Source organism: Xenia sp. Carnegie-2017, unplaced genomic scaffold (genome assembly GCF_021976095.1).
Source record: "Xenia sp. Carnegie-2017 unplaced genomic scaffold, XeniaSp_v1 HiC_scaffold_16, whole genome shotgun sequence".
NCBI classification, from domain to species: Eukaryota; Metazoa; Cnidaria; class Anthozoa; order Malacalcyonacea; family Xeniidae; genus Xenia; species Xenia sp. Carnegie-2017.
Window position 1 is genome coordinate 2,522,781 of NW_025813469.1, and position 26,051 is coordinate 2,548,831.

The window sequence follows — 26,051 nt, forward strand, 5'->3', positions numbered from 1 at the left end:
CATGTAACGTTTCACGATGCAACTTTTCCACTACTCTTTGAGCTAGCAAGGAATCTGTGGGAAGGTAGATAGGATACTGACCCACAATTCGGCCACGACATTCTAAAATCCCTTCTGTATTGCGCGTAAGATTAAGTTCTTTGCATTGTTGCTCGTACTTTGGTTGTAATTGACCTTGCTTTTGGGCTTGTTTGACAAATTTCATCTTAGCCTCTTCAATCTCGGTAAAGGATAATGGTCCTGTTCTCTTTTCCCTTTGTGTACAATTGTTTACGAACCTGAAGAGCCATGACGACACTCTTAGAGCTCGTTTAAGTGAGCATTTTCTTAATAACTGTTCCAGAACATCACCACTGTACTGTTTTGTTGTCATTGCAATACCTTTTTGGGAGACTGTCGCTTCTGCTTCTGTTGCAGTAGTTGGAGTTGTGGTTATATTAGTTGGCCATCTGCTCATATCAGATAACCATTCTGGACCGTACAGCCACGTCTGATTTAATTTCCCACCCCTGCTGGCCAAATCTGCAGGATTTTCGGATGTGGGCACATATCGCCATTTTATTTCAGGATGTTGGTGTATCTTACGGACACGGTTTGAGACAAACTGCTTATACTGGCCCCGTCCAAGTATCCAATGCAAGGCGACAGTGCTGTCTAGCCATGCAAAACTTTGCGGCCGCGACAAATGATCCAAAGCGTTTCGCACATTCACAAGAAGGTTCGCTGCCATGTGGGCTGACACAAGTTCTAGCCGTGGAACAGTTAGGTCCTCTTTTGCCAGACGACTTTTACCAGCAACTAGAATTTGAGTAGTTCCCGATTCTTGATGAATAACTGAGTACACTGCAGCTCCTACACCTTGTGTGCTAGCATCCCCGAATGCGTGCAGCTCTAAAGACTTGATTGGTTCTCGGAACCCAGCTAATGATCGCGGAACACTTACTTCACACGGAAGATTGCTCTCCCAGCAGTCCCATCGATACTTCAAAGAATGGCTTAGCCGTACATCCCACAAGAGCTTCTCCTTACAGATATCACGATAAATTATCTTTCCTCTAGAATTAAGGGTGATGTAATTCCCAAAGGGTCATAAACCTGAGCCAATCTACTCAGTACTTCACGTTTCGTTTTGCCGATTTCTCTGATGGGATCACTATGGAAATCTCGTCACTTTTCTTTTTCCATAACAGTCCCAGCACTTTAGATTCTCCAGATTTTGTTCCAAGTTGTTGTTTTGCTAAAGTTTCTTCTTCATCATCCTTTTCTTCTTCATCTGCTTCAAGCTCATGGGCATTTGAGTTCCACTTATGCAAATTGAAATTGGCGTCGTTGAATACATCGATTGATTTCCTTTTCCTTTCCTTGGCTTCGTCTACTGTTTGTCCCCCACTAAGCAGATCGTCGACATACATAGATTTCTTCAGTTCCTCAACGATATCTGGCATCTTTGTTTTCCAAGTTTCTAGGTGATGCTCTAGCACTCCCCCAAGCAGAAATGGGGAGCAAGTTAGGCCGAAGACGACTCTTGTGAATCTATATGTCAAGGGTTCAGGTTGACTGTCACTCTTCCAGTGAAACCGTAAGGCATCTCTTTCTTGTTCTTTTATTCGGATCTGGAGGAATGCCTTTTCTATATCGCCACAAAGTGCAACTGGAAATGAACGATGATGAACCAATACGCTCCAAAGCTTATTCTGTAACGGCGGGCCTGGGTAAAGGCAATCATTCAAGGATGGAGCACTTGGAGTCGCTCGAGCGGATGCATCGTAAACTACACGGATTTTCGTTGTTTGTGCAGCTTCACGTATCACGGGTTTATGAGGTAAGTAGAACTCCCTACCCACTGGGGCTCGGTTACAAGTTCAACTACCCTTTGCTGACTTGTTCCTCAATAATCCTGTTATACTCACTGGCCATTCCTTCCCTGTCTAATCTCTTTACAAGACTGTTGAGGCGTCGCAAACTTCCTTCTTTGTAAGATGGTAAGGGAGGATGGTTACCGCCACAGTAGACCAGACTCGTACCAACCTTCTGAACTCCTGACCAATTGTTCCTTAAACTCTCCATACACTGAGGTTTGATCGTGTTCTGAGGTGTCGGCAAGTCCTAAAACATCCAACCGGCACAACTTCTCATAATCCTTTTGAGTGGTTTGTGTTAGTAACATATGATTGTGATCAAATTCTTTTCCAGGGGACATCACGAACCATCCCAGCTTGGTCAACTCCGATAGGTTCGCCATCTTTACCTATTCGGGGCGATTCTTTGTTTTATTCTGGCATACTCCTCCCCAAGAACTACATGTACTGGAAGCTGAGCCTTGTGTCACCATCTTGGATATCAACCCCTTTTAAGTGTGAGTATTTGGAAATCATATGGCTGTATTGGGGGTTTTTTACTGATAAAAGTTCACTTTTTTCCACTTTAATTAAATCTACTTCCATACCAAACTCTCCATCGAGGGACTCCACTTTAGTTGCATAGGTCTCCAGACGTTCTACACTACTACTCAGGAGCATGTCCACTTGTTTGGTTGTTATGTCAGCAGGTTTCATGCCAAGGACACTTACCAACTTTGCAGATGCATACGAGCTGCCAGCCCCAGAATCAACTAACGCTCTGCACATGATCCCATTAACCTTTACAGTCAAGATTGGGAAGACTCCTTCGTTGGTTTTTGTTGCGGTCATCAGGGTTTTCTTCCCCATTGCTTGTTCGCACAAAGAAGTATGATGCCTTCTCTCGCAATGCTGACAGGTTATTTTACTTGTACAATCGGCTGCTCTATGCCCTTCTCCGGTACAGTTGAAGCAGCGTCGCTTTTTTGCCAATATTTGTTTCCTTTCGTTGATATCCGTCACCTTTGAGCAGTCAGCTGATTTATGATCGTTTGCATCGCAATATACACATTTTCGTTGACCCAATTTGGTGTTGAATACTCTTTCACGGAGACGGTTTCTATTTTCCTTCCTTTCTCCTTCACATATAGGGTTTCTAGGGTTTCGCCTAGTCCACAATGTTAAGGCTTCTATTAGCTTAATGTAATCCCATTCATCCCAGTTGGGATCGGTACGAACCAAGTCGCTTCTTATACCAGACAATTTGTCCAATGTCATTGCAACACTTCCATTGATCTGCTCCAGTTTTCCCATAGTTTCTAAAGACTGTACGCAATAGGTGAGTCTTTCGCAGAATTTATGCACCTTCTGTACATTGGCATCTGGTATGTTGGGTAAGTCAAGAATTTCTTTGGTGTAGGCTTTAATCACTTCTGACTCCTTTCCATACTTTGACTGAAGTATACTTTTTGCTCGGTTATACCCTTCACTAGTGAAAGGTAGTGCTTCTATGGAATACTTGACATGTTTTTCAAGCAACTCTCTCAAGTATGAAAATTTTGTTACATTGGAAATATTTGATTTGTCAATAGTCTCGCTGAACTGGTTCCAGAATCTTGGCCAATCTTTGTAGCTTCCGTTAAATTTTGAAATCACTAGCTTTGGTAGTTTAGCTTCCAGATTGCCACTAATTGTAGAATTCGTTTCTCCTGTCTCTTCTGGTTTGTCCCTCTTGGACTCTTCCAATTGAGTCTTGTAGTGCAGTTTGGTTTCATACAACTCTTTCTCGAAATTCAACTGATCCTTTCTTAAATGTGCTTTCTTACTTTCATCCACTTCCATAAGCCACTTGCGTAATTTTTCTATTGCATTGTCAGCTTGACCGATGGTATTTTCTATCGATTCCTCCCACTCGGAAATGCTTTCGACGTTTTCGCCGCTAGCTATTTTCAACCCTTCGACTGTACGTTTGGCGGTATCTGCTTCTTTTACTAATTCATTTAACGCATCACGATGTCTTTCGATTCTCCCATGATTATCTGACGCAAGAATTCTCTCAGTTTTCCCGCAAGTGATCGTAATATGCTTGAGTTTTGCTTCAAGTGCTAGCTCCGCAGCTTCCTGCTTCGACATGCTTCAATACGAATTCTTGTTCTTGATCGAACTATTTTCACTTATCCCGTCGGAGGTGCCACGTTTTGTGAATCTTGCCCGTCGCCCAGGCAATATTCCCTTTGAATATGTCGAATAGATCTAGCAACTCAAGCTTTTTAATAACGATATTTTATTCCCTGGCAATGTTTATCTAATACATATATTGCTCACGCACTCAGACTCTCTCTTCAACTCATTTACAACAAAACATCAATCAAAATTCCTTTAAGCCTATTGGTTAACGAAATCAAAACAACTAAGGAGAATTTGTCTCTCTGTCAGTAGAACATTCAATTAACATAACTTATTCCCAACAATACAATCTAAATTCTATAGAATAAATTGCTAACACCCTAGGGGGGGACTTCGTTATTTAGAATTCAGCATAATACTTAAAAACAGCTTGGGCAGCACAGCTGTATAGGGGTGTTTTTATATGTAGAATTAGACCAAAAGTAGTTATTTCAAATATATATTGGAGATATCAAGTTTATTTTAGCAAATAAACTTGAGGGCCTCATCGGCGAGGTATGTTTAAAGCGGTGAACGTTCACCTGGCTAAAATTACCACGTAATTTAATAATACGAAACGGAAACATTTGTTAATTGAAATTATCGGAACGAGGATAATAATATTAAAAGAATAGTAAGTGTGTGTGTGTGTTAGGGGGGGGGGTCAGTTTAATGCGTCATAGGTTGACGTCAGAGAGAAGTAATAAAGTAAGAACATTGCATGTTTGTAAATGTAGATCGTCCAGGTTGGTATAGTCCTGAGAAGGACTGTTTTTGTTGTTTTTGATTGACGTTTCGACAACCTTAGCGGTAGTCATCTTCAGAGCCAAATGAGGAATTAAGCCCGCCGCACACTGGTGAATTTGCAGCGCGTACTTGTTGTTCGTGACAAGTGTCATCGACAAAATTTCCTAGTGTGCGCGGAAGTTTTGAACAATGTTTGTCATTCGCGACAGATGAGTAAAATATCAAACGCGTTTCTATACTTCCTTCTCGGGACTATACTAACCTGGACGATCTACATCTCCAAACATGCAACGATACTCTTGGATTCAACCATTTACTTTAAAGTAAAAACATGTAGTTTACAACAAATAAAACACGCACCACAAAATGTTTGAGTATCAATCATTTTGCTGGTTTGCATTTGCATACATGGTTACTTGAACTGACCATTTCTGCCTTCGAAGTTGTCTTACTTCATTGCTCCCTTTGCATTATCTATATATATATAATAAGTTTATCTATATATATATATAATATATACAAAGTGTATTACAATGTGCCCTCCCGGCTATCACCACAGTAAAATGGTGACTCCTGCACTTGGGACACAGGCTGTACGGTTACACATTGTATGGATTGTATTGTAGAGTCACCACAGTGCTCAAACCTATAAAGGTGAGCTTTGCATATCGCGAACACGGTGAACGTCTCATAATCTTATAACGTCTATAATATATATATATGTAGGAAGTTTTGTTTATTTGAATCTCCGTAAGTACAGTGCTCGATGCTTAAGGGCAGAGCGTAAATATTGAATAGGGATAAAATTGTAGTTTTTGTGTATTTTCTTCTTCTTATCAATGTATATATTTATAAGTTTAAAGATTTGTAATCCAGGCCTATTTAATGTATAAAAACAAGTGTAAATAGATAATTTCCTCATTCTGATGAAGGCTCGAAGCAACGAGTCGAAAGCTCAATAAAAAAATATTTTATATAATCTGGAGAATCTTTTATTTTTATACGTGTATTGGGTTGTGGAGAGAGAGAGGGGAGTGGAGTGATTCAATTCCTCTTATCTAATATCTTGTTGTTTTACCTTTCTTCAAAATTAATCTTCATCTGGACGTTACCGAGGTTGCTGTATGGCGTTCAGTATCTAGAGCAGGAGCAAAAATGAAATAAACATCGTTATTATCAAAGTATTGCTAGACCGCTTTATCAAATTCAGTATTCAAGCATCACATTCTTAAACTTCCTATGTTATATGAAGTGGGAATTGGGAATTTTTATCATAAATAAAGCGTTGCATTTAGTCGCCGGGTATTATTTTAAGAGACGTCTGATAAAATTATTCGATAGTACTGCAATTTAATGGGCAGATTCATAATATTCTTTGGAAATGAGGATCTTTTGCGCTCTAAACAACATTTTTTAATGGTTTTTGAAGCTTCTGGTTTAATTCACACCGAAGAGGATCAAACTTAAGAAGGTCTTAGCCAATCATATTCTCTGGAATCTTAGCCAATCACGAAAGCGACAATATTTATCAAACCAATAAGAAAGCTAAAAATGTGACCAATTAGAATGCGCCTTGAAAATATTTTAAACCAATGGGACCGTGTCTCCAGTCGCTGTCTTCTTTGACGTCCGCGTCGCAACTTCATATATAAACACTAAACGAACGCTAAATGATTACTAATCAAAATTGTTGATATCTACTTTGCGAGTATTTCTAGTCATTTGGAAGAAGTTAATTTCTAGAGAATATGTCTGGACGTGGTAAAGGAGGAAAAGGTCTTGGAAAAGGAGGTGCAAAGCGTCATCGTAAAATTTTACGTGATAACATCCAGGGTATCACAAAACCCGCCATTCGTCGTCTAGCTCGTCGTGGCGGTGTAAAACGTATCTCTGGTTTGATTTACGAAGAAACTCGTGGCGTTTTGAAAGTTTTCCTCGAGAATGTCATTCGCGATGCAGTTACCTATACAGAGCACGCCAAGAGAAAGACAGTCACTGCTATGGACGTTGTCTACGCGTTGAAACGACAAGGACGTACTCTATACGGTTTTGGCGGTTAAATTTTACTGTGCAGAGCAAGAAAGTAACACAAAAACCCGGCTCTTTTAAGAGCCAACATATTCGCAAAAGAAGTAACGCTTTCTATACTGTTCTCAATCGTTAAAAATGTTTGATAAGACATCTTGAGTATCATTACTTTTATAATTTATTAGTTTCTTCATGTTGAAGGCAATGTAAAAACACTAACATTGATACATCAAATATAAAGACGAACAACGACTAGTCATATATTTCCTTTTAAATAATATTAAATGACCCGATATTAATATCAAAAAGAGTTTGGGGTCCTCCATAAATTACATGCCGCGAAAACAGTCGATTTAAGTTATTTGCATGAAATACTGAGGCTCTGTCTCAGTATACACTCTACAAAAACTCGGTCAGAATTTTCGACGTAATCACGTGGATAGTAAGTACATAAAAATTTTCGTTAAAACTGGATGACAATAAAGGCTCCAAAAATGTCAGGCTTTTACATACTGAATAGTACCGTTCCATATGAAGAAGATTCGACACACGAATTCAAAGGACACAGGAATTTAGCTGTAGAAGAATTACCGCCTTGGTGCTATTTTCTTGGCACAGGCAAGCGATCTAGGAGAGCTGTTTCTAGGTTCAATTCCATTTCAATATAAATTACCGATTATTCAATAAAATTCTCAATGTCAGGCAGCCCTGACATTGTTTGTTTGAGGTTTGATTAAACAATAGTCGTGATTTCGTATAGGGCCATAAATGCATTTCTGAATACTGGAAATGGTGGTACTGTGTACCTGGGTATAGCTGATGATGGTGTAGTGAAGGGAATAAGACTTTCTCAATATCAGGTACACAACTCTTCAGTGATTACACCAACATCTCATCAACGCAAATGTGAACACATGTAAATTCTATCTAGAAAGATCACATTTTGGTTTCAATGAATGATCTTATGAGCAGATATGAACCAAAGGTTGACTCAGGAAGATATAATGTGAGTTTTTGACTGGACAACAATACAGGGATGAATGCAATTTTTCTTTTTGCCTCTTTGTGTCCTTGTTGTTGCTTGTAATGTAAGGTCAAATGATATTTACACACAATTATTGCAGGTGGAGTTTGTGCCTGTAATAGGTAAAAGGAAAGCAGACATTCAAGTAAAACAAGATTCCTACAGCAACAAGTACATATAGAACCCTTGAAAATTAGTGGGAAAGAACTTACAATAACTCAGATGTCAATCATATTCCAAATTTCAGAACAGACAATTCTAGATTGAGGCCCCATTTGCTACGAACACCTGAATACTGCTGGTGTGATAAAGATGCTATGGCACAATATTCTCTGGTAGGTTGTTAGGAAACTTAAGTGAATCTTTTATGAACAGCATACAAAGTCCAAGTGATCCAGAAATGTTTGAACTTGTGTATTATGCAAGTACATCATTAGGGATATGTCATAATGACAATACCGTTATTAAAGTAAATGGTTTGAACTCCTCATTTGACTCTGAAGATGACTACCGCTAAGGTTGTTGAAATGTCAGTCAACAACAACAAAAACAATCCTCTTAGGACTATACTAACCTGGATGATCTACATCTACAAACAAATACCATTATTATTAAGACTTTATTGCAGATTATGCATAGTGGAGTAGAGTGGAAGTGTATAATTGCATAAATAACAAGAGTGTCAGGCACATGTTTTTCTAAATACAACATTTAACAATTTTAGGGCATTGAGCAACCTCTCTATGTCATTGAGGTTACAGTCCATCCCTACCCAAGTAAACTTGTTGAGATTTGGGACAATGCGTACCATCTAGACATACACCCTGTTCATCAAGATGAAGAAGGCAATTGCTATTTTCGTAGGCAAGCAAGTCTCGTACAGGTGCACATCCTTAAAATGCTTACAAGAAACTATGCACAAAAGTAGTTTTAGAAATCATCATTCACCCATTTGTAACATGCAAAACAACCTCTGCTTAAACATAAAACTTGGTGAACTTTCATTAATTGACCATCTTGCTTTGATTAGTACAAGCATTCCGATATATATGAACAAAGTAAAGAAGAAGTGAGACAATTTTATGAAGGAATCATTAGCAAGTATGTAATTATTGCCCATTGGCCTTTCAAGATAAAATTTGGTTTTTGACCTGTGCATTTCTTTCCCTCATTTTAATCCAATTTAAACATATTTGTTAGATTGAAAGATGAAGTTCGCCAGGCAAAAGCACTTCATATGAATTTAACTTGAAGAAAAATTGAGAAACATGAAATAATTTTTCTTCAGATTTTTCCAGAAGAAAAGTCTACAAAATTGCATGCAACAACCAAGGAACTCCATCCCATATAAAACATATTCTTACATACTTTTTATTTAACATTAAAGTGGTTATAAATTATTATGATGCTCGAGTTATTGTCATTATTCAGTGAAACTTCACATTCATTTGGGTTTTAAGAAAGTGAAGACATCTTACTTTGTAGGAAAGATTGCCAACCCTTTATTTTTTGCCAGGCAAAAGTTGTATATCCTGCTTTTAGTGGTGAACAGTTGAAGAAGTGTGATGCAGTGGATGTGATTTAAGATCTTTTGGTCACTTAAGGTATTGCCAGTACACAGAAGGCCTACTCAAAGATTTAATGTGTAATCGTGAGGGCGTCTGCAGCTATTTCTTGGCTGTGTTGAGTCTGAAGATCACTTAGTTTCTTCTTTAAGATGGACAAACCAGACAAAACAATGTTTTCTGGACGTAAGGAACCACAACTCTGAATACAAATACAAACATCTTGGACAAGTGACTTTGCTGTCCGGCAATGATAGCTATTCAGTGTGCGAATTAACGGTGTGCAATGTGCAATTTGCACATCGTTTTAGCTAAAATGAAAACAATTGCACATCACTTTTTCAAACGATATGCAAAAATTAGCGGTTTTAACGAAAAACACTGTCGTAAATCATATGAATTTGTTCACGTTTAAAAATATTAATTTCGGAATTAGCGCTATATAATAATTAACGTAATATCGATTTGATTATGCCTCTAAAGAAACACTTTTGTCCAAAAATTGCACATCGTTTTTTCTGAACTAATTCGCACACTGTAGCTATCCATAGAGTAACATGACAAAGCCACTTGACCAAAATTTCACTATGTACTTGCTTTATAAATAAAAATACCTGACAAACAAACTGATTCATTTACAAGCCTCAAAACTCATGCTTCACTATAACCTGAATGGCTGGCTTAAAGAATCGATTGATTATTGAAAATTTACCTCAACGTTAAAGAAGAATTTGTCCGGCCTTCCTGTTGGATCAAACGGCGCTTGGTCTGGAAAATAAAACATTTTATTAACTTTTGAAACATGCATTCGTAAATTTTCAATGCTGGTATGGTTTTAAAAGATTGTAATTGTTCCTTTTACATACATTCATCCTCTTCCAACAGCGAATATTCACTTTTCGGCCTGCAAATTTAATGGTTTCCATCATTTCAGAACTAATATTGACATAATCAGTGATAGTTAAAGCAACATTACAAGATCCCATACCGCACAAACATTTATTTGATTACATGGAAATGAAAAAAGTGCAAATGAAAACAATAATGTATAAAACCTACAAAAATACAATAATATTACGTACCATTCCTCGACTTTGGGATAAGTTGTGTGTCTGAGAGCATTGTCAGGATCATACTCAAATGCAACACCAGCCGTAGGATTCCATTTTGCATGCTCTTTTGCAAACCCCTAAAGATCGATAAAATATGGCTCTCAAACTCATGATATGTTTGAAGAAGACAGAAGCAGATGAACATAATATAGCATACCTTCTTGGCAAAGGCATGTAACTTTAGTTCCTGTTCAAGAAAAAATATCATTTAAAGGACTGCAAAAATGTTAAGGGGATAGGATTTCACAAAACTCGAACACAAGTTGAGTGTTCACAGCCAATATTCGTATAAAGACATGAAGACAGCGACAGCAAAAACATACAATTTTTTTTCTCAAATTTAATTTGTAGCAAAAATTTTGTCTCAAATGCCCATTTTCAACAAACAAATGGGTTCTGCATTGTACACCAACCTGTCCTTTCCGTAGTTTCACAATAAGAATATCTAATAAAACAAGAAAACAGTTGACATTGGAAAACTATTTGAATGTTAAAAGAAGTCAACAATGTTGAAGTGGAATAATTTAACCCTAGCTTTGTAAATAGCTTTGATTGGATAAAAATCATAAAGCACGATGTTGCCTTTTCCATTGGCATAGGAAGATCGCTAAGTAAAGGAGTGGTGGTGGTTAAATATTGATAATGCAAGAGCTGCAGTGTTAAGCTCCTCTGAAATTTGTTGTTCTTAACAGATTTTACCATGCATATGAGCCCACTATTAACTATCTTTCTATGCCAATGGCCTTTCCTTGAACAATATAGTCAAGATAGATGTAGAAAATGAAATAATGGTACAGAGTGGAAGCACATACCTTTGTCTTCACCATCGTTGTCATGGTCACTTGATGTTGCCTGAAAAGTCCAACAAAAAAGTTCCTCATGATCATGACATTTTTAACAAGTGGATTCAGTACGATGCACAGGGGGTGAATAAAATTTACAAACCATACTCCAAAGAGCATCATTACGTAAACTCATACTGACAAGAGATAAGAGTTTCAAAAGCAACATTTCGACAATATTTCCAAGTCATTATCAAGCTAAGGGAAAACTCAAAAAGAAAATGACATGGTACTGTAATCTATTATTATAATAATATCATTGAAAGCCGAAAAATTTTTACAATAAGACTGAATAAAAGAGAAGCGGTATGAATCAACAAGACAAGACTTACCGGCATGACCTGAGGATTTGATGAAATAAGGTCCCGTGTGGTCACATGGCGGGTTTGCTCATCAATGCATTTAACATCCAAGGTCAGCTCCACTGAACATTCATTACAAAACTCCTCACACATGCAGTCCTAAAAATGCACAAAAAAAGAGTGATTGATCTTTTTAGTAAGCTATTAAGTAGCTACTCTTTCACTGCCATCAAGGACTTTAGTCGACTTCCAGCTTTAGCCATAAAAATTTTACATTTTTTTCACAAATCAAAAGATTAGCAAATGTAATAAGATATTGCTGCTACATGTTTGAAGTACAAAATTGGCAGCAAAAGAATTAATAAATATATGGTAAAATGTAAAAATGACATATTGGTAAGGGAAAAGAAAGAAATAGACTAACTCGACAATAACTCATTCCATCCACAAAATCATCACTTTTTAAAGGTATCAAACCTAAAAGAAAGATGAACAAGTTCATTTTGCAAGACACCCAAGCACTGCTGTTTAATAAAGTAAAATACTGCAGGCTCACAAAAAAATTTTAAAAAGTACCCAGATTTACTCTCCAAACCCTTAACCTAACGTCAACCATGTGTTTTGCATTATTACAATCTTTCATTTAACGAGCAAAACAAAAAATCCTGATGTTCACAACGCAATAAAACTAACTGCGTGTTAAACTGTAAACTTGCATTAAAGTAGCTACTTTTAGTTTTAGCTAATCAAGATTTATCACTCTTAAAGATAGCTCACACAAGCCTAGAATGCTAATTATCAATAAAATTCAACATTGCTCTTGTCAATTAAATGAGATTGGGAAACTCACCAAGTCGATGGGCAATGAATTCATCATGAAGTACAGAGGTATTATTTTCAATTTGAACCCAGTCGATGGCTATGAAAATCAAATAATTTGACTCAATAAAAAATCAAAGAGGGAAACAAAGTATAATCTATAATGTATTTACCTATTGTTGGGGTTTCAGCAATAAATATCCTTCGTAGGGCATTTGCCATGCTATATAAAATATGGACATTGGAAAATTAAGATTACATTTAATTTTGATTAAAATGCTTCTGATCCCCCCTGGAAAAAATTACATTTCAATTTAATGCAGAGGTGAATTTGTTCTTAATGCATGCTTGCAGACATGAGAGAATATCTTACTTTTAACAGGAAATTTCAGTGCTTTAAACACACGTAAATAGCAAGGATAAGGCAATTTTTGCTATGGCACTCACATAAGGAAAGTCTTACGGGGGGGAGATTGTAACTACTTTCGCTTGTCAGTTGCCAATGTCACATAAAACGAATCTTAAGTATTCAAAAATAGTCGGTGTTTACCTTAGATCTGTATTCTCTAAAATAAACTTTATATTTTCTTCATTCAGTTCACTAATTCTGATGATCGGTTGGTTAGCATAAGGCATTTTTACGGCGACAATACTTCCCTCTACAATTTCAAAATACAAACATAAAAGGCCATGTGACCGTGCGCATGCGTAAAGCGAATATATACAGAGGAGAATGAGAACGAAAGGTTGTCCTCCAATTTTATAACGATACTTTTCAATGATTGGTTGAATTTTACTGGCGTGATAAATGATTGGTCAGTTGTAATAAAGATTTAATTCATTTAAATTTAAAACGTCGTTCGAATTTCCTTTCATTGTAGATTTGAGAAATAATTTTAACTTGCTTTGTTTATCACAAAAATTTAAGTTTTTCGAGTTTCATGGCTTCTCAAAATATAGACCCTTCGTCTACTAACAGTAGCACAAGCAAACAACGCGGGAAAAGCAATGTTTTGCCTGGTGGATTACATTCTGTTACACAAAGGTAGTTGACACTGACCAACTGAGCTCTGCTCACTTTGAGGAAGAAATTACTGTTATCAACGACCGTTGGATCCTCAATGAAATTAATCTGATATGATCATGCTCTTTTGTCTAGATTACAGCAAGATTTGATGACTCTAATGGTAGTAGCGGCGATATGTGTCTGATTTAGTTGTTAAGATATTGTTTCAAACTTATACTGCTTTTGTATGGTCGTTTTCTGACAATTTATGCCTCATGTGTGGATTTTACTTATCTTATCTTTCCTTTCTATGAAACAATTCAACTATTAAAATAGCCTTTGGGGATTTGATTGCTGAACTGTTCTTCAATTTCAGACTTCAACACCAGTTTCACCTGAATGTATTATTTTATGTTGCAAATTATTAGAGTAGTGGAGAGAAATTTGTGTCCGCTTTTCCTGATGGTGACAACCTGTTTCGATGGAAGGCAACAATTAGCGGTGCAGAAGACACGGTAAGGTTCGAGGAAGCTACAACCACAATCATGATTCAATTTATTATTAAGTTGAGATTTTTCCTCTTTTAAGGACTCACCAACTTTCCTTTCATGACTTAAGTGTGACTTCATTATTTAGCTTCTTTGTTTGCTAACTTAAAATTTAATTGCAGGCTTATGCAGGCCTTGACTACAAACTGGAAATAGAATTTCCGGATCGGTATCCTTTTGTTCCACCAAAAGTAAAGTTCATTACCCCATGCTACCATCCAAATGTTGATAACCAAGGAGCAATATGTCTTGATATACTGAAGGTCAGCCGCCATCGACAGCTTCATGTCATTTTCCCTTGTTCAGTTGGTTCCATCTTGATCTTTTTGTTTAGGATAAGTGGTCTGCGCTTATGGATGTCAGAACAGTTCTACTATCAATCCAACTATTGCTTTCAGGTAGCTATAAATCTTTAGAGATCAATGCTTTTAAAAATTGCTTCATCACTGCATGTAAATTGTAATAATTGAAAATGTTATTTTAGAACCAAATAACAAAGATCCACTAAACCCTGAAGCAGCAAAGCTGTGGGAAAATAAAACAGGTAGAGGCGATCTTCTTGTAATAGTTTGCAGTGTACAAAAGCTTTATCCATTTTCCATGATTACATTTTTTTTCAATTTAAGAATTCGGTGAAATGGTTGAAAAAAAGTACAGAGAGCAAGTTGGCAAATTTGAATAAATTGTACATGTGTTTATGTGGCTCTGTTCACCATTGGGTGTAAATATTAATATCAGATGAAGAAATACCAATTTCTTCAATATACAGTGTAAATTATGAAGGAAAACATGCAGAACACAAGCAATGGAGCAAGATTGTAACGTATGAGCCCACAACATATGCCATTTATTACAATTTATGTTTAAAATAATTAGAATATGTAATATGAATATTTACAAAAAACTTTCAAAAATATGTAATCACCCCTTAAGCACACCATCTAAACTGACAAATGCGCATGCACCAAGTCCCGACCTTGCCATTAATTTTAAACACTCGAGAGTTTGCCCAAGACAAAGTTCTAGTTGTGGTTGCCGTGGCTGATCTTGAGATTCTAAATAAAAATCAATACATTTTATGCTTGGTTAAACAAAGTTTGACTTTCGAAGTGTTGTGTATAAGTAGGGATGCAATGACAAACAGATTCATATCAAGTCCAGTGGCAGACAATTAAATATTGAGCAGATGTGGAGTGTGAATGCTTCATTGATTTTTGGTCAATGTATGTCAAGAAAATTCTAGATTTTCATTGATGTGGACTACATTCAATGGCTATCACAGGTAACTCACCAAGAATGGCACTGTTCAAGGCAGCGCATACGGGTTCTCTTTGTGCTGCATCAAGAAGGTAAGAAATTGGACTGTTGTGGGGATCATTATATGCTAGTAGACTGAATGCATCCTTGATAAAAAAATTTTGAAGTCAGAGAGAATCAATGGTCAAAAATATTTCATTGTAAGGTTGAACTTCCATTTTAATCACCTCTATAGCTCTTTTATTGGAAGCACTTGTCCCATATTCTTGCTTAAGTTCAACACTCAACAATTTTAACTCTTTACCAAATGCTAATAACTTTTCAATAAATTCGCTATTTCCAAGGAGACTAGGCATACGCTTCTGAAAAGTTTCTGTGAAATAAACCAAACACATTGAAATAGATGCACAAAAAGGACAGCATGTTGTTATGGTTATTGGTAATTAGCTACGACAATCAACATTACCTTGTCTAGGACTGATAGATACTTCTTCCTGCAAGGCGTCTCCATTATGGGAACCATTTCTTACAATTCGAGTCTCATTTTCCTCTTCAATTTCCATCAATGTCTCTTCATCACAGTTGATTCCATTTTGAATCCCATTTGACATGAAGCCGTTACTTGAATGCGAAGGAGAATTTAAACTACTTCCACTCCCACTGTTACCACTATGAGGATGTGTTGGACTGGAACAGGGGGTGGCTTTATTGCTACGTGTTGGACTGTGGATACCAGGTCCCCTAACATCACTGTCGTTACCACTGACCATTTCGACAAACTGCCGACATTTAAGCAAGAATAATAAGTTTGGATTCCTTTCAAGCAATCCGGGATAAAGTTTTTGCGTTGTTTCAATTGCATCCCCGATTCGTCCGGCAAGTACCAGCTTCTGGATTCCTGGCAGAAATGTGAAATAATCATGTGAGAATCTAAGAATGCTAATTAGGACAGTATCATGAAGATACAAACACTTCATACTTTGTCTGTTCTTGATCGATAATAGGTCTTCTAAAATAGGTTGACCGGTGGTTTTGGCAAACACCTCGGCTGTGGCCGAGTAGCCATGATGGATCAGATATGTTGATACTAATCTAATGAATAGAGCAGAGCCTTAAAATGCTATTTTGCAAGTATCAACGCGTAACTATCTTGATTTCAAACTCACTTTTGCATGGTAGATTGCCAACACAAATGTTTATCACTAATTGAAAATGTTTCTATGCTACGATTCACTTGCGCTTGCAATTCCTTCAAGAAAACAAAAGTTTTCAACATTAAATTGCAACATACAACAAATAGAGAGTCTGTTTATCTACTGACCTTAAACTCTTCATAAATATCATAGACAAAAGGGGTCTGCCCAAAATTAGCATCAACTATTTCACCTGGAGTTTGAAGACCAACCGTGGGGTACAACTTCAACTGATAGGAAGAAAACTCATTGGAATTTTGAAGATGATGATAATTTATCTAGATGATCTACATTCTAATGAAAGATAATTGTTTTTTGTACAACTTACTGGCAAATCTGTGAAAGCAATTCCTGAAAAAAAATACTTTTTAGATATAAGGATCAATCAAGGGTTGTAACTTGGTCTTGTCACTCAGGATTAATTCAAATACTTTCCCATATGAGAAATGACCTATCATACACTGTAAACAAATCTTTTACCTAATTTAAGACCATTCTTTGTATAAAAAGCTGTGTTGTCAATCATGTTCACACCACATCCAATAACATCACCAGTAGTGAACGTGGGGCCGTATGGCGTACCCGAACCAGAAGAAGAGAAAGAATTCCCATCATCCCCATGGTAACCATAAGACTGCTTCTCCCAACCTGAGTAACATTTATTGATTACATTGTTGACACACTTGCTGATATTGACATACACAAATTAGTTGGAAAGAAAAGACAAGAACATTAGTGCAAAATTAGGCAGCCTACCACACATTTTTTTTTGACGTCTTTGGAATGCCGGGGGGTGTGTGAACAGCAAACCATTTATATCATATTTACCTGGTAGCCTACTTAAATGAACACCCTGCGAAGAGAGGCCGATTCCCATGTACCTGGAACAGATTTTTAATCATAATTTGAGCAAACAATGGAAAAAAAATGACATCCATAGCAAGTCAATCTCAATCTACCCGTCTCGACCCTTGCTAATGATTTTTATCTCAAAGTAGTAGAGCCCACAGGATGCCGGTATCGGATGCGTAGCCCTTACAGCAGCAGCATCTTTATGATTCCTACCATTACCTAAAAATGTAATGTACAAATGACTTCAGCTGAGTTTCTGCTCTATACTTTTACTCAATTGCATTGCCTACACGATACTACATAAATCACAAGACCTTTCAAAGGCCTTAATGATAAATTTTCTCACTCTTTATGTCATTCTTTTAATAAATTTCATAAAATCAAATTGCATATGACTATGTTTAAAATTATTTGTTGGGCTCTAATATTTATATTGAGAATCCGTTTCCCGCCTGGCACCTCATTGGCAACAATATAGATGAATTTTAAAATCATGAATCCTGAAAGCTTAGATTGAAGGCTATTTAGCCATAATAGCTCTCTTGATATAGAGGCTTCACTTGCAATTAAAAAAAAGACAGCTGTTTTCTTTTAGGCTAGCTGCTCCTAGTACTACATAAAACATGCACATGTTGTCTATCACTTTTATTAATTACATGAGAATAATTTAAGACAAGCAAGGAGATACAGAAAACTGCGTACTTTGTGTAGCCATTAAATTCTAAACCATAAAAACAAAAAAACAATAGTCTTTGAAATGTTATACTAGTTGTGTCATATCCGACACATCTATCGTTGGGTCAGTCAACAAAGAACTAAAAAGCTGACTGCCATTATGATAATACAAATCAACATTACTATTGAGGCAATTAAAATCCATGACGAAGGGCTTTTTTCCAGTTATCCTAATAAGACAAGCAGTTTACAAACACTTTTCCCAATATTGAACAACACGCCAAAATTTAAAACACATATATTTTTAACAGACGCCCACGTCAATGGTTACAATGAGGTTATTTTTCACAAAAGCGTACATGAGCGAAGTCATCCAAAGATATATATACATTTAACTAAATTTCGTCCACTGTTTAAGAACTTGAGCGAAAACAATCGAATAACACTTAGAAAGATGTCACATTTGACAACAAACTTGCCTTTATAATGGACTCTTAAGTTTGTCTGAGACAAACCAATAAAAGAACATTTATCTTTGGGGCTCCATGATCTGGGCAAAGGCGTTTCGGTTTCGTCAACCTTTGGATATAGCCGAGATATCGTATCACCAGCAACACTCTCCGTATTCTCCTTTCGAGTAGCCATGTTGTTTATAAGTATTCGGAAGAACTACGTCAGTTTTTCACTCCCCCCGGAATCAATTAGCAGTTATAAATTTTATTATAAAACCGTTTTACATTGGTAAATTATACGGCGGTACAATCCTAAATTTACATAAGGGATTAAGTCGCATCTATTTCCGAGTTCTACAAATACGCTTAGCCCAAATCCTAACCCTTAATCTTATAGCACAAGAAAATGGGCGACTTATTAATTACAGATTAGATTGGGATCAATCTCGGATTATTACCACTATTCTTCTCCAGCATTTTTTGAGTTCAACTACGGCCTGAAAAAGATCATCAACTACACAATCAACATCACTGAAAGTTGTCTCTCTGCCAACGCTAGCGCGCAAAGCATTACTGGCAATGTCGTAACTGATGCCCATAGCGAGAAGGATTTTAGAAGGGGCAAACACCTTATCAGAGTGACATGCGGCGCCTAAGCTGATCTGCGTCTTTTTTAGCCGCGATAAAATGCGATGACCGTGAAGTTGGGAGCCGAGAATGGAAAAGTTGCATGTGTTCGGAATTCTTCCATCGACGTCGTTGAATTTTCCATTAAAATGAATCTGATTCGGAAACACTTGTAAAAGCCGTTTCTCCAGATATTCACGAACCTAAGGAGAAGAGATAATATCTAGTGGGTTCTCCGTCGATGACAACAAACCAAGTGGCCGATTACGAGTTACGGAGCCTATAGGCTAAGACAAACTTTTTGACTCTGAAGATAACTACCGCTAAGGTTGTCGAAACGTCAGTCAACAACAACAAAAACAGTCCATCTCAGGACTATACCAACCTGGACGATCTACATTTACAAACATCTGAGACAAACTTGTTGGACTTTAAGTCGGATATGTATTCCTCCAACTATGTTCAATTTTTTGATGACATTTGCGGTCCTTACGCTGCGTTGCCTTTACATTTCCCAGGTTGTTTTTGTAACTCATAGTATCAACAATAAGGAATAAATTTACAGTTGTCGCTGGGAAAACCCACAACTTCACGAGTTCTGAGCATCGTGCATTTGAACAGTACTATAGTACGGTTCTTAACAGCATAAATAGTCTAAATTAAGAGCATTTAACTTGTCCAGAATGGCAAAAACTAAAAACTAATTATGTGCAGATGCAACGGGCCCTTCGAAAGCCGTGCCTGTATTTTAGCCTAGTGAGTAATCCGCCCCTGTACCAACCTCTTAAAGAAGAGTAGACAGTAAAAACCTCTTATACTTTGTTTCAAACGATTGCTGAAAGCTCTTAACTATCATCATCATAATATCACACCGTACATATGAGCACAGTTTAGGAGGGGGGTGGGCAACTTCTCCAGTCGGCGGGCCAGATTTAGGAACATGAAGTTATTGGTGGGCCGGATTATTACATGAATAATATTCAATATTCAATGGTCGGATACAGTCGGCGGGCCAGTCAAAATCCCTTCAGGGGCCGGACCCGGCCCGCGGGCCGTATGTTGCCCACCTCTGGTTTAGGATAACGGCCACGTAATTTTTACACACTGTACAAGAGAGATTTGCCTAAAATTTTTTCATACCTCTTTCATGTGTTTATGGTAAGCTTCGAGGTTATCTATGACAAGTTGGGCAGCTTCACCGAGACCAGCTATCATTCCGGTGTTCTCCGTGCCAGGACGAAAATTACGCTCCTGGCCTCCGCCAAATAACATTGGAAAAAGTGGCGTGTCTTCGGACGGTGCCTTCACGAACAATGCACCTAGCAACAACAATTGACGAGTTGGAAACGATAGCTTAAATGGTGAAATATACTTTTAGCTCGTGGACAGTGAGAACAAAGTACCCTTATGATCGTATGGTCATAAAACTAGCCTTTAAAGACAGTGGTAAATATCAAATCAATCAGCGCTTCAAACCATGCATCGCGCCATGCTTTTTTACCTATTCGAGGGGCGTAAAATTTGTGCCCTACAATTGTAAGGTAATCAACTCCAAGTTCAGAAACGTCCACTTTAATTTTCCCAATGGCCTGCGCTGCGTCTGTATGAATGAATATCTTCGTTGCATTGCAGTCAGCAAGATCTTGGGAATGTTTCAAACTTCTGATTCGGGAAACGATCTCCTTTATTGGCTGAAATCATAATGATATCTTTCTTGGAATTCATTTTAAAGCCCGTATAATAGTGTCTGACGATGTCTTGAGAATCAAGATCAAACGTTGTAAATAAATATTTTTTAATAAATATTCCTTTTTCATACATAATTCTTGTATTTGATGGCTCTTTTGAAAGCATTCTGCAGGTGCAGGGCTTTAACATTTATTACGAGAATTTGCTTTCTGCCCCATGCATCCCTAGTCACTATTCTTCAGAAGCCAAGCTAGAGGTTTGCTTGCCTTGAGAACAAAACATGTAAAATACCTGCAGTCCTAAGTATACATAGTTTATATATAGTTTGCTAAGCCATAACTGGACAGAAAACACTAAGTGAATCTTTTTAAGAAGAATGACCAATTATATAAGAATAACCTGTATAACACCCGATTCGTTATTGGCCATCATGACAGATATGAGACACGTGTTTGGTCGAATTTCATTAAAGATCTGCTCAACATCCACCATTCCCGTAGATGGTGACATTCCCACAATGCTTCTCTCACACAAACCTTCCTTTACCATATTTTCGATGGCAAGGATCACAGAATCGTGTTCGATATTCGACGTGATGAAATGCGGTAGCGCCTTTTCGCCGCCTTTTTTGTCGCAGCAGTTGTTATAATGTTTCATTGCACTAAAAAATACCATATTATTTGCTTCAGTACCGCCCGATGTGAATACGATATTGTGGTTCGACGCACCAATCATTGTCGCCACTCTATTTCTCGCCACATTTATGATTTCTTTTGCTTGCTTTCCAGCAAAATGGGAACTGCTTGGATTGCCCCATGCATCGCGTAACGTTTCGTGTATAATTTGCAAAACGCTAGGAGCTAGAGGAGTTGTTGCGTTGTAGTCTAAATAGACGGTCTTCTCTATATTAGAAGCAGCGGCCATTTCAAACGTAACGGAGATTATTACTCGAACATGACATGCCAACTTACATAATTCTTTTATTTCTAAAGCCTGACGCCATTTTCAGGAGCAATGTTGCAATGCATTGTGGGTTTTCTAACTGAAATAGTTTCATTCACCAATTGTCGCTTGGCAACTCAAGAATTTCTGGGAATTTACCGTTGGAATTTACCATATTGTTCATTCTTTCATTATTTTCTGAAGATATAACTTTGTCTCGACTACTCATATTGAAATCGGCTTTGCGGTCATTGAAGAAAGTTAGATATAAAATAATGTATTAATGATAAAGGATTTTACCTCAATGACTCAACGTCTGGAGCAAAAAACTATGAAGAAAAACATGAAAAGAACATAAGTCATCGATCTTCCCTATTCATGAATGGACGTTTGCTTATTTCCTAAAAACAATTCATTTCAAATAATAATTCTTGAAGAGGTTTTTATGGCTTCTTTCAATTTTCATTGACAGAAATATTATTTCCGGGGCGTGTTGACGTTAGGTCATTTAAATCATTGTAATGCAATATGGCTACGGAGGATGATGATTTAAAGGGTCTAGTTTCCAACGAAGAAATACCCGAATCGACATATTTTCACGCAGAAGAGAATTGTCAACGTGAATCTGCTGGACAAGAGCTGTTTAATTATGGCGCAGTCACACAAAAAGAACGTGATCACCAACAATTTATCTTGGCTGTTTTTGTTGTGACTTTTGACACTAGAAAAGGTTAGTTATTTGACAATTTCAGCCGCACCATTGGATTTGATCTTAAAAGCAACACTTTAGAAAAACTTTATAATGTACCGAAGACTACTGCCTTTAAGTGTTTTAGCTTACGTATGTTGTTATATTGTGCTGACGACGTTCCCAAGCTCAAGTTTCCATATTTGAAGGTGCATTGTGATTCTTCATCCTAGGCAACACAATCGAGTGGAAGTATCCTGAATCAGCCACACTTATTGGAGTGGAATTCAAAGCTCTGGCAAGCGGATCGCATACGATATTCAAAGATTTTGTGTGAGAATAAACTAGCTGAATTATATTTATAATTACATTTGAATAATTAACCACTTTTGTATAGATTGTCAGCCATAGACTAAAGACAAAGTCAGCACATAACTAATCTACTTACAGCACACAACATCCCAACTATTTCTTTCCTCAATTCTACAATTTCTTTAATTTCCACACAATAGACTCAATAGGTTCTCTAATTTTGATCTTTATCGTACTTGATGCCTGAAGCCTGTTCCTGATTTTTCTCTTCGATTGTGTTTCTCTGTGTTGCAGTTACTTCAGGCATGAGTCCAATGAGTTTGGCCTAAGCTGTTATCAACGGATAAATGTTGATAATGAGGATGAACGTGGTGCAAGAATGAAATCTGTTGGCATTATCTGTTCAAATTACACATCACTCCACTCACATATGGAGTTCCTCGAGGATGAAGTAAGGTAAAGAAATATGTAGGCTATAGATAAATGTTCCTATGTATGATAACATTATCAGAAAAAGTAAGTACTGAATATCTTTAAAGACGAAGCTTAATAACAATGATAGCAATATATTTATACAATTTATCAAATCTTTATTGAGCACTCTGTCGTGTTGATATTTGCCAGAGGTGCATATATGTACAGGCAAATGAAATTTCTTGCTTTGTCTCGTTAGCCATCAACTTGATAATCCTGGATCATATGACAATCTCGTCAAATACTTTCATAAGTTTCGAATTTGCAAAGTGAAGAACAATTGGTTGCATTCTCCTGAAAAGATATTCGGTGTAGAAGATCTTCCATTCTTGCAGGTCAGTGAGACAGAAAAGTTACTACGTGGATATCAAACTGAAAAATATTTTTCGTGACTAAATTTCTGCTACAATACTTATTAGTTTTATGTTCTTCGAAATTTAAAATTTTTTTTCTAACATAGATTATGCTATCCAAGCAGTAATGTCAACACTTTTCATGCAGTCATTAATGCTATGGAAAGACATATGTTGATTGGTTCGTTTTGTTTTGTCATAGATAACGCATCCTGCCGGTTGTTTTTCACAATTCTTGAATTTGTTTGGTGAAAAGATATTCGTTATATGGAAATTTATCTTGCTTCACCGTCGCATATTATTCTTTTCACCACCGCCAGTCGGAATCTCCTGTTATAGAGGTAAATATAACACGAGCGTTGATTGGCCGAGCGTTGACTAAAGTCGAACGTAATTGGACCGACTGGAGAAGTAGGGTGCACTTCAATCAATGGCTCTTTATCGTGGAAGAAAAGTGCCGAGACTCAACTTCTCCTATTCGCGTTTGAATTTACGTCATTGCCCACAAGTCATGCGTGTAGAAGATGTAGTAATGTGGAGGTTCAACCAAGTTTTTTTAAGTGAAATTTTTGTTCCTCTACCGTTTGTAGTTTACTGTGCTTGCCTACTCGGAAACCATTCCGTCTCCCCTTCGTTAGAGACTGGGACGAATCCATTGTTCTTTACAAACATCTTCGATATTCCTCAATTGGAAAGCGAACACAAATACATCGCTTGTAAGTTCTTTTCAATTCTAGTCATTCTGCGTGTGAATTGTTCAATACACTCGACTACATTTATGTTTTGTAGTAAGCACTGTTTTCTTTTATATCATCTAATGTTAGTCTTCTTGTAATGAAATCAAAACGGCTTTGGTTTCTTGTTATAAATTGATGGTTGTTTTTACTTCATGTTTTCGATGAGATTTCGTTTCCCAAGAATAAGTCAAAGTGTACTGATGCAATAATGCATTTTCAGAGCCTTACTTGATAGTGATAATTTATAAACTATAAAAGCAAGGTGAATGAACGGTGACGTAATGCATGAGCAGGTTGCATTCTGGGACAATGCTTTTGTATAAGCGTTTTTTGAAGACGAGCTCCATCCTTTGCTGAATGTCACTTTAATGTAATAAATGTCACTTTAATGTAATAAATGTCACTTTAATGTTATAATGTCACTTTAATAAAAGCAAGGTGAATGAACGGTGACGTAATGCATGAGCAGGTTGCATTCTGGGACAATGCTTTTGTATAAGCGTTTTTTTGAAGACGAGTTCCATCCTTTGCTGAATGTCACTGTAATGTTTTATGCAGGTACGACCGAAAAGATATTCGAAACTAAAGAAGAGTTGTACGATGTCTACGTGAATAATCAAAATATCAAATCGAAATCGTATCTATCGTCAATACAACACGTTAACAGCTGTGATAAAGACAGATATAAGCGATTGCTTGAGTATCGGTATGATTTTTCTTGCTTTCACCTAGGTATACACTCCACAAGTTCACAATCTTACACAGCAAAGTGAAATATATGCTTATATCTGAACGGAGAGGTTTTTTCAAACTCCTCAAAAACACCAAGCAAACGGCGCTTTTTGACAATGAACTTGTTGAATCCCACTTGCTTTTCAAAATCAAGCCGGTTCAATAGGACTCTTTTAGGTTTTTGGTTTGGCAGCAAATATTCTTTAAAACTTTGCCTATCACTATCGAGAAACGTGTTTTTGCAGGCTATACACCTGTTATCCTAAGAATATGATGGAATTTCATTGTTCATCAATAAATTTGTCATTTGTTTTTATAGATCCAATCAGTTAATCAGTGATGGCGAATGCATCGATGATGAAAAAATGTATGCAAAATTTTTTTCAGACTTAAACAACAGTATTTTCCAAGCTATAATAGACGCCGCATCGACAAGGGACAAACGTTTGGCCTTTGACGCCATTCGCAAGATGGGAATGCACCCTAAAAATGATCTAACCTTTCTTGAACAGCTGATTGAGCTTCATGGTGTCGACGTTCAGTTAGAAAAGGATTCGTGTTGTTCTGTTATGTAGTATATAGCAAATAGATAGCTTTCACCGGAGCTTAGGTGTTTAAAATTATGGAGCTTGATAAAGCATCCGATTCAACATTTTTGCATATGTGAGAGCACTGTGTGAGAGGTGTTGCCCGTAGCCATAACGTTAAATGCGAGCTCACCACAATCATTAAGATTGGAGCAAATTGGCCAATCGCGTTCCTTTAACGTATTTAGTAAATAGCACAGTGGTTGCCTGTCACCTAACTTAGTTTAGGTCAACACATAAAGTTATGTATAATGTACTTTTTAAAAATATGAGAACTAGTCAGCTATCTGTTATTCATGGTGTTTTGTTGGTATGTAAGTGACGTTGTTAGTTTTCTCCACTGTGCGTTACGGAAAAATATTTTAAATGTCGTTTATATATGCGAGGGAATAATTATGTAAAGATTATTTTTCGCGAAGAACAAATTATAAAGAAGAGTTCGCTTACGGCGATAGAAATAGCTTCTAAATATCCGCTGTTTATA

The 26,051-nt window shown here is 37.1% G+C and overlaps 9 protein-coding genes across 11 annotated transcripts; 4 read left to right on the plus strand and 5 right to left on the minus strand.

Annotated features, from left to right (window-relative positions):
• Positions 1-11: 11 nt before the first annotated feature.
• LOC124437165 lies at positions 12-2,242 on the minus strand. Its single transcript, XM_046987173.1, has 4 exons — positions 2,029-2,242; positions 1,117-1,771; positions 159-1,055; positions 12-54 (listed from the first exon to the last, which is right to left on the minus strand). The coding sequence occupies exons 1-4, from the start codon at positions 2,240-2,242 to the stop codon at positions 12-14; spliced, it is 1,809 nt and encodes a 602-aa protein (XP_046843129.1).
• A 55-nt stretch (positions 2,243-2,297) lies between these two features.
• On the minus strand, positions 2,298-3,971 carry LOC124437166. Its single transcript, XM_046987174.1, has one exon. The coding sequence runs from the start codon at positions 3,969-3,971 to the stop codon at positions 2,298-2,300; it is 1,674 nt and encodes a 557-aa protein (XP_046843130.1).
• A 2,441-nt stretch (positions 3,972-6,412) lies between these two features.
• On the plus strand, positions 6,413-7,031 carry LOC124436742 (histone H4). The gene has a single exon (XM_046986707.1). It carries the CDS (start codon positions 6,500-6,502, stop codon positions 6,809-6,811), a length of 312 nt encoding a protein of 103 aa, XP_046842663.1. The 5' UTR covers positions 6,413-6,499; the 3' UTR covers positions 6,812-7,031.
• Positions 7,032-7,124: 93 nt separating this feature from the next.
• LOC124436741 (protein tofu-2-like) lies at positions 7,125-9,203 on the plus strand. Of its 2 annotated transcripts, XM_046986705.1 has the most exons (8): positions 7,125-7,425; positions 7,540-7,639; positions 7,711-7,785; positions 7,904-7,974; positions 8,051-8,138; positions 8,528-8,686; positions 8,834-8,904; positions 9,004-9,203. In XM_046986705.1, the coding sequence occupies exons 1-8, from the start codon at positions 7,253-7,255 to the stop codon at positions 9,053-9,055; spliced, it is 789 nt and encodes a 262-aa protein (XP_046842661.1). In that variant the 5' UTR covers positions 7,125-7,252; the 3' UTR covers positions 9,056-9,203. The 2 variants fall into 2 exon arrangements, with proteins under 2 accessions (XP_046842661.1, XP_046842662.1); XM_046986706.1 differs by lacking the exon at positions 8,528-8,686.
• LOC124436740 (DNA-directed RNA polymerase II subunit RPB3-like) lies at positions 9,152-13,193 on the minus strand. The gene is made up of 12 exons (XM_046986703.1): positions 12,994-13,193; positions 12,617-12,666; positions 12,475-12,543; positions 12,049-12,101; positions 11,655-11,783; positions 11,293-11,332; positions 10,894-10,925; positions 10,638-10,667; positions 10,451-10,557; positions 10,235-10,272; positions 10,081-10,136; positions 9,152-9,570 (listed from the first exon to the last, which is right to left on the minus strand). The coding sequence occupies exons 1-12, from the start codon at positions 13,077-13,079 to the stop codon at positions 9,442-9,444; spliced, it is 819 nt and encodes a 272-aa protein (XP_046842659.1). The 5' UTR covers positions 13,080-13,193; the 3' UTR covers positions 9,152-9,441.
• Positions 13,194-13,311: 118 nt separating this feature from the next.
• LOC124436471 (ubiquitin-conjugating enzyme E2 C-like) lies at positions 13,312-15,088 on the plus strand. Its single transcript, XM_046986400.1, has 7 exons — positions 13,312-13,488; positions 13,603-13,630; positions 13,878-13,964; positions 14,120-14,260; positions 14,332-14,395; positions 14,482-14,541; positions 14,624-15,088. The coding sequence occupies exons 1-7, from the start codon at positions 13,385-13,387 to the stop codon at positions 14,677-14,679; spliced, it is 540 nt and encodes a 179-aa protein (XP_046842356.1). The 5' UTR covers positions 13,312-13,384; the 3' UTR covers positions 14,680-15,088.
• LOC124436467 (ran-binding protein 9-like) lies at positions 14,817-18,622 on the minus strand. Of its 2 annotated transcripts, XM_046986395.1 has the most exons (12): positions 18,454-18,622; positions 17,407-17,518; positions 17,276-17,328; positions 16,928-17,095; positions 16,776-16,798; positions 16,576-16,677; positions 16,421-16,503; positions 16,234-16,346; positions 15,721-16,152; positions 15,482-15,627; positions 15,289-15,400; positions 14,817-15,052 (listed from the first exon to the last, which is right to left on the minus strand). In XM_046986395.1, the coding sequence occupies exons 1-12, from the start codon at positions 18,617-18,619 to the stop codon at positions 14,919-14,921; spliced, it is 1,644 nt and encodes a 547-aa protein (XP_046842351.1). In that variant the 5' UTR covers positions 18,620-18,622; the 3' UTR covers positions 14,817-14,918. The 2 variants fall into 2 exon arrangements, with proteins under 2 accessions (XP_046842351.1, XP_046842352.1); XM_046986396.1 differs by lacking the exon at positions 15,289-15,400.
• A 53-nt stretch (positions 18,623-18,675) lies between these two features.
• On the minus strand, positions 18,676-21,761 carry LOC124436468 (selenocysteine lyase-like). The gene is made up of 4 exons (XM_046986397.1): positions 21,142-21,761; positions 20,555-20,744; positions 20,194-20,372; positions 18,676-19,256 (listed from the first exon to the last, which is right to left on the minus strand). Exons 1-4 carry the CDS (start codon positions 21,664-21,666, stop codon positions 18,867-18,869), a joined length of 1,284 nt encoding a protein of 427 aa, XP_046842353.1. The 5' UTR covers positions 21,667-21,761; the 3' UTR covers positions 18,676-18,866.
• Positions 21,762-21,876: 115 nt separating this feature from the next.
• On the plus strand, positions 21,877-26,036 carry LOC124436470 (DENN domain-containing protein 11-like). The gene is made up of 8 exons (XM_046986399.1): positions 21,877-22,414; positions 22,606-22,705; positions 22,979-23,140; positions 23,358-23,493; positions 23,714-23,852; positions 24,102-24,227; positions 24,807-24,954; positions 25,300-26,036. The coding sequence occupies exons 1-8, from the start codon at positions 22,213-22,215 to the stop codon at positions 25,553-25,555; spliced, it is 1,269 nt and encodes a 422-aa protein (XP_046842355.1). The 5' UTR covers positions 21,877-22,212; the 3' UTR covers positions 25,556-26,036.
• Positions 26,037-26,051: the final 15 nt, after the last annotated feature.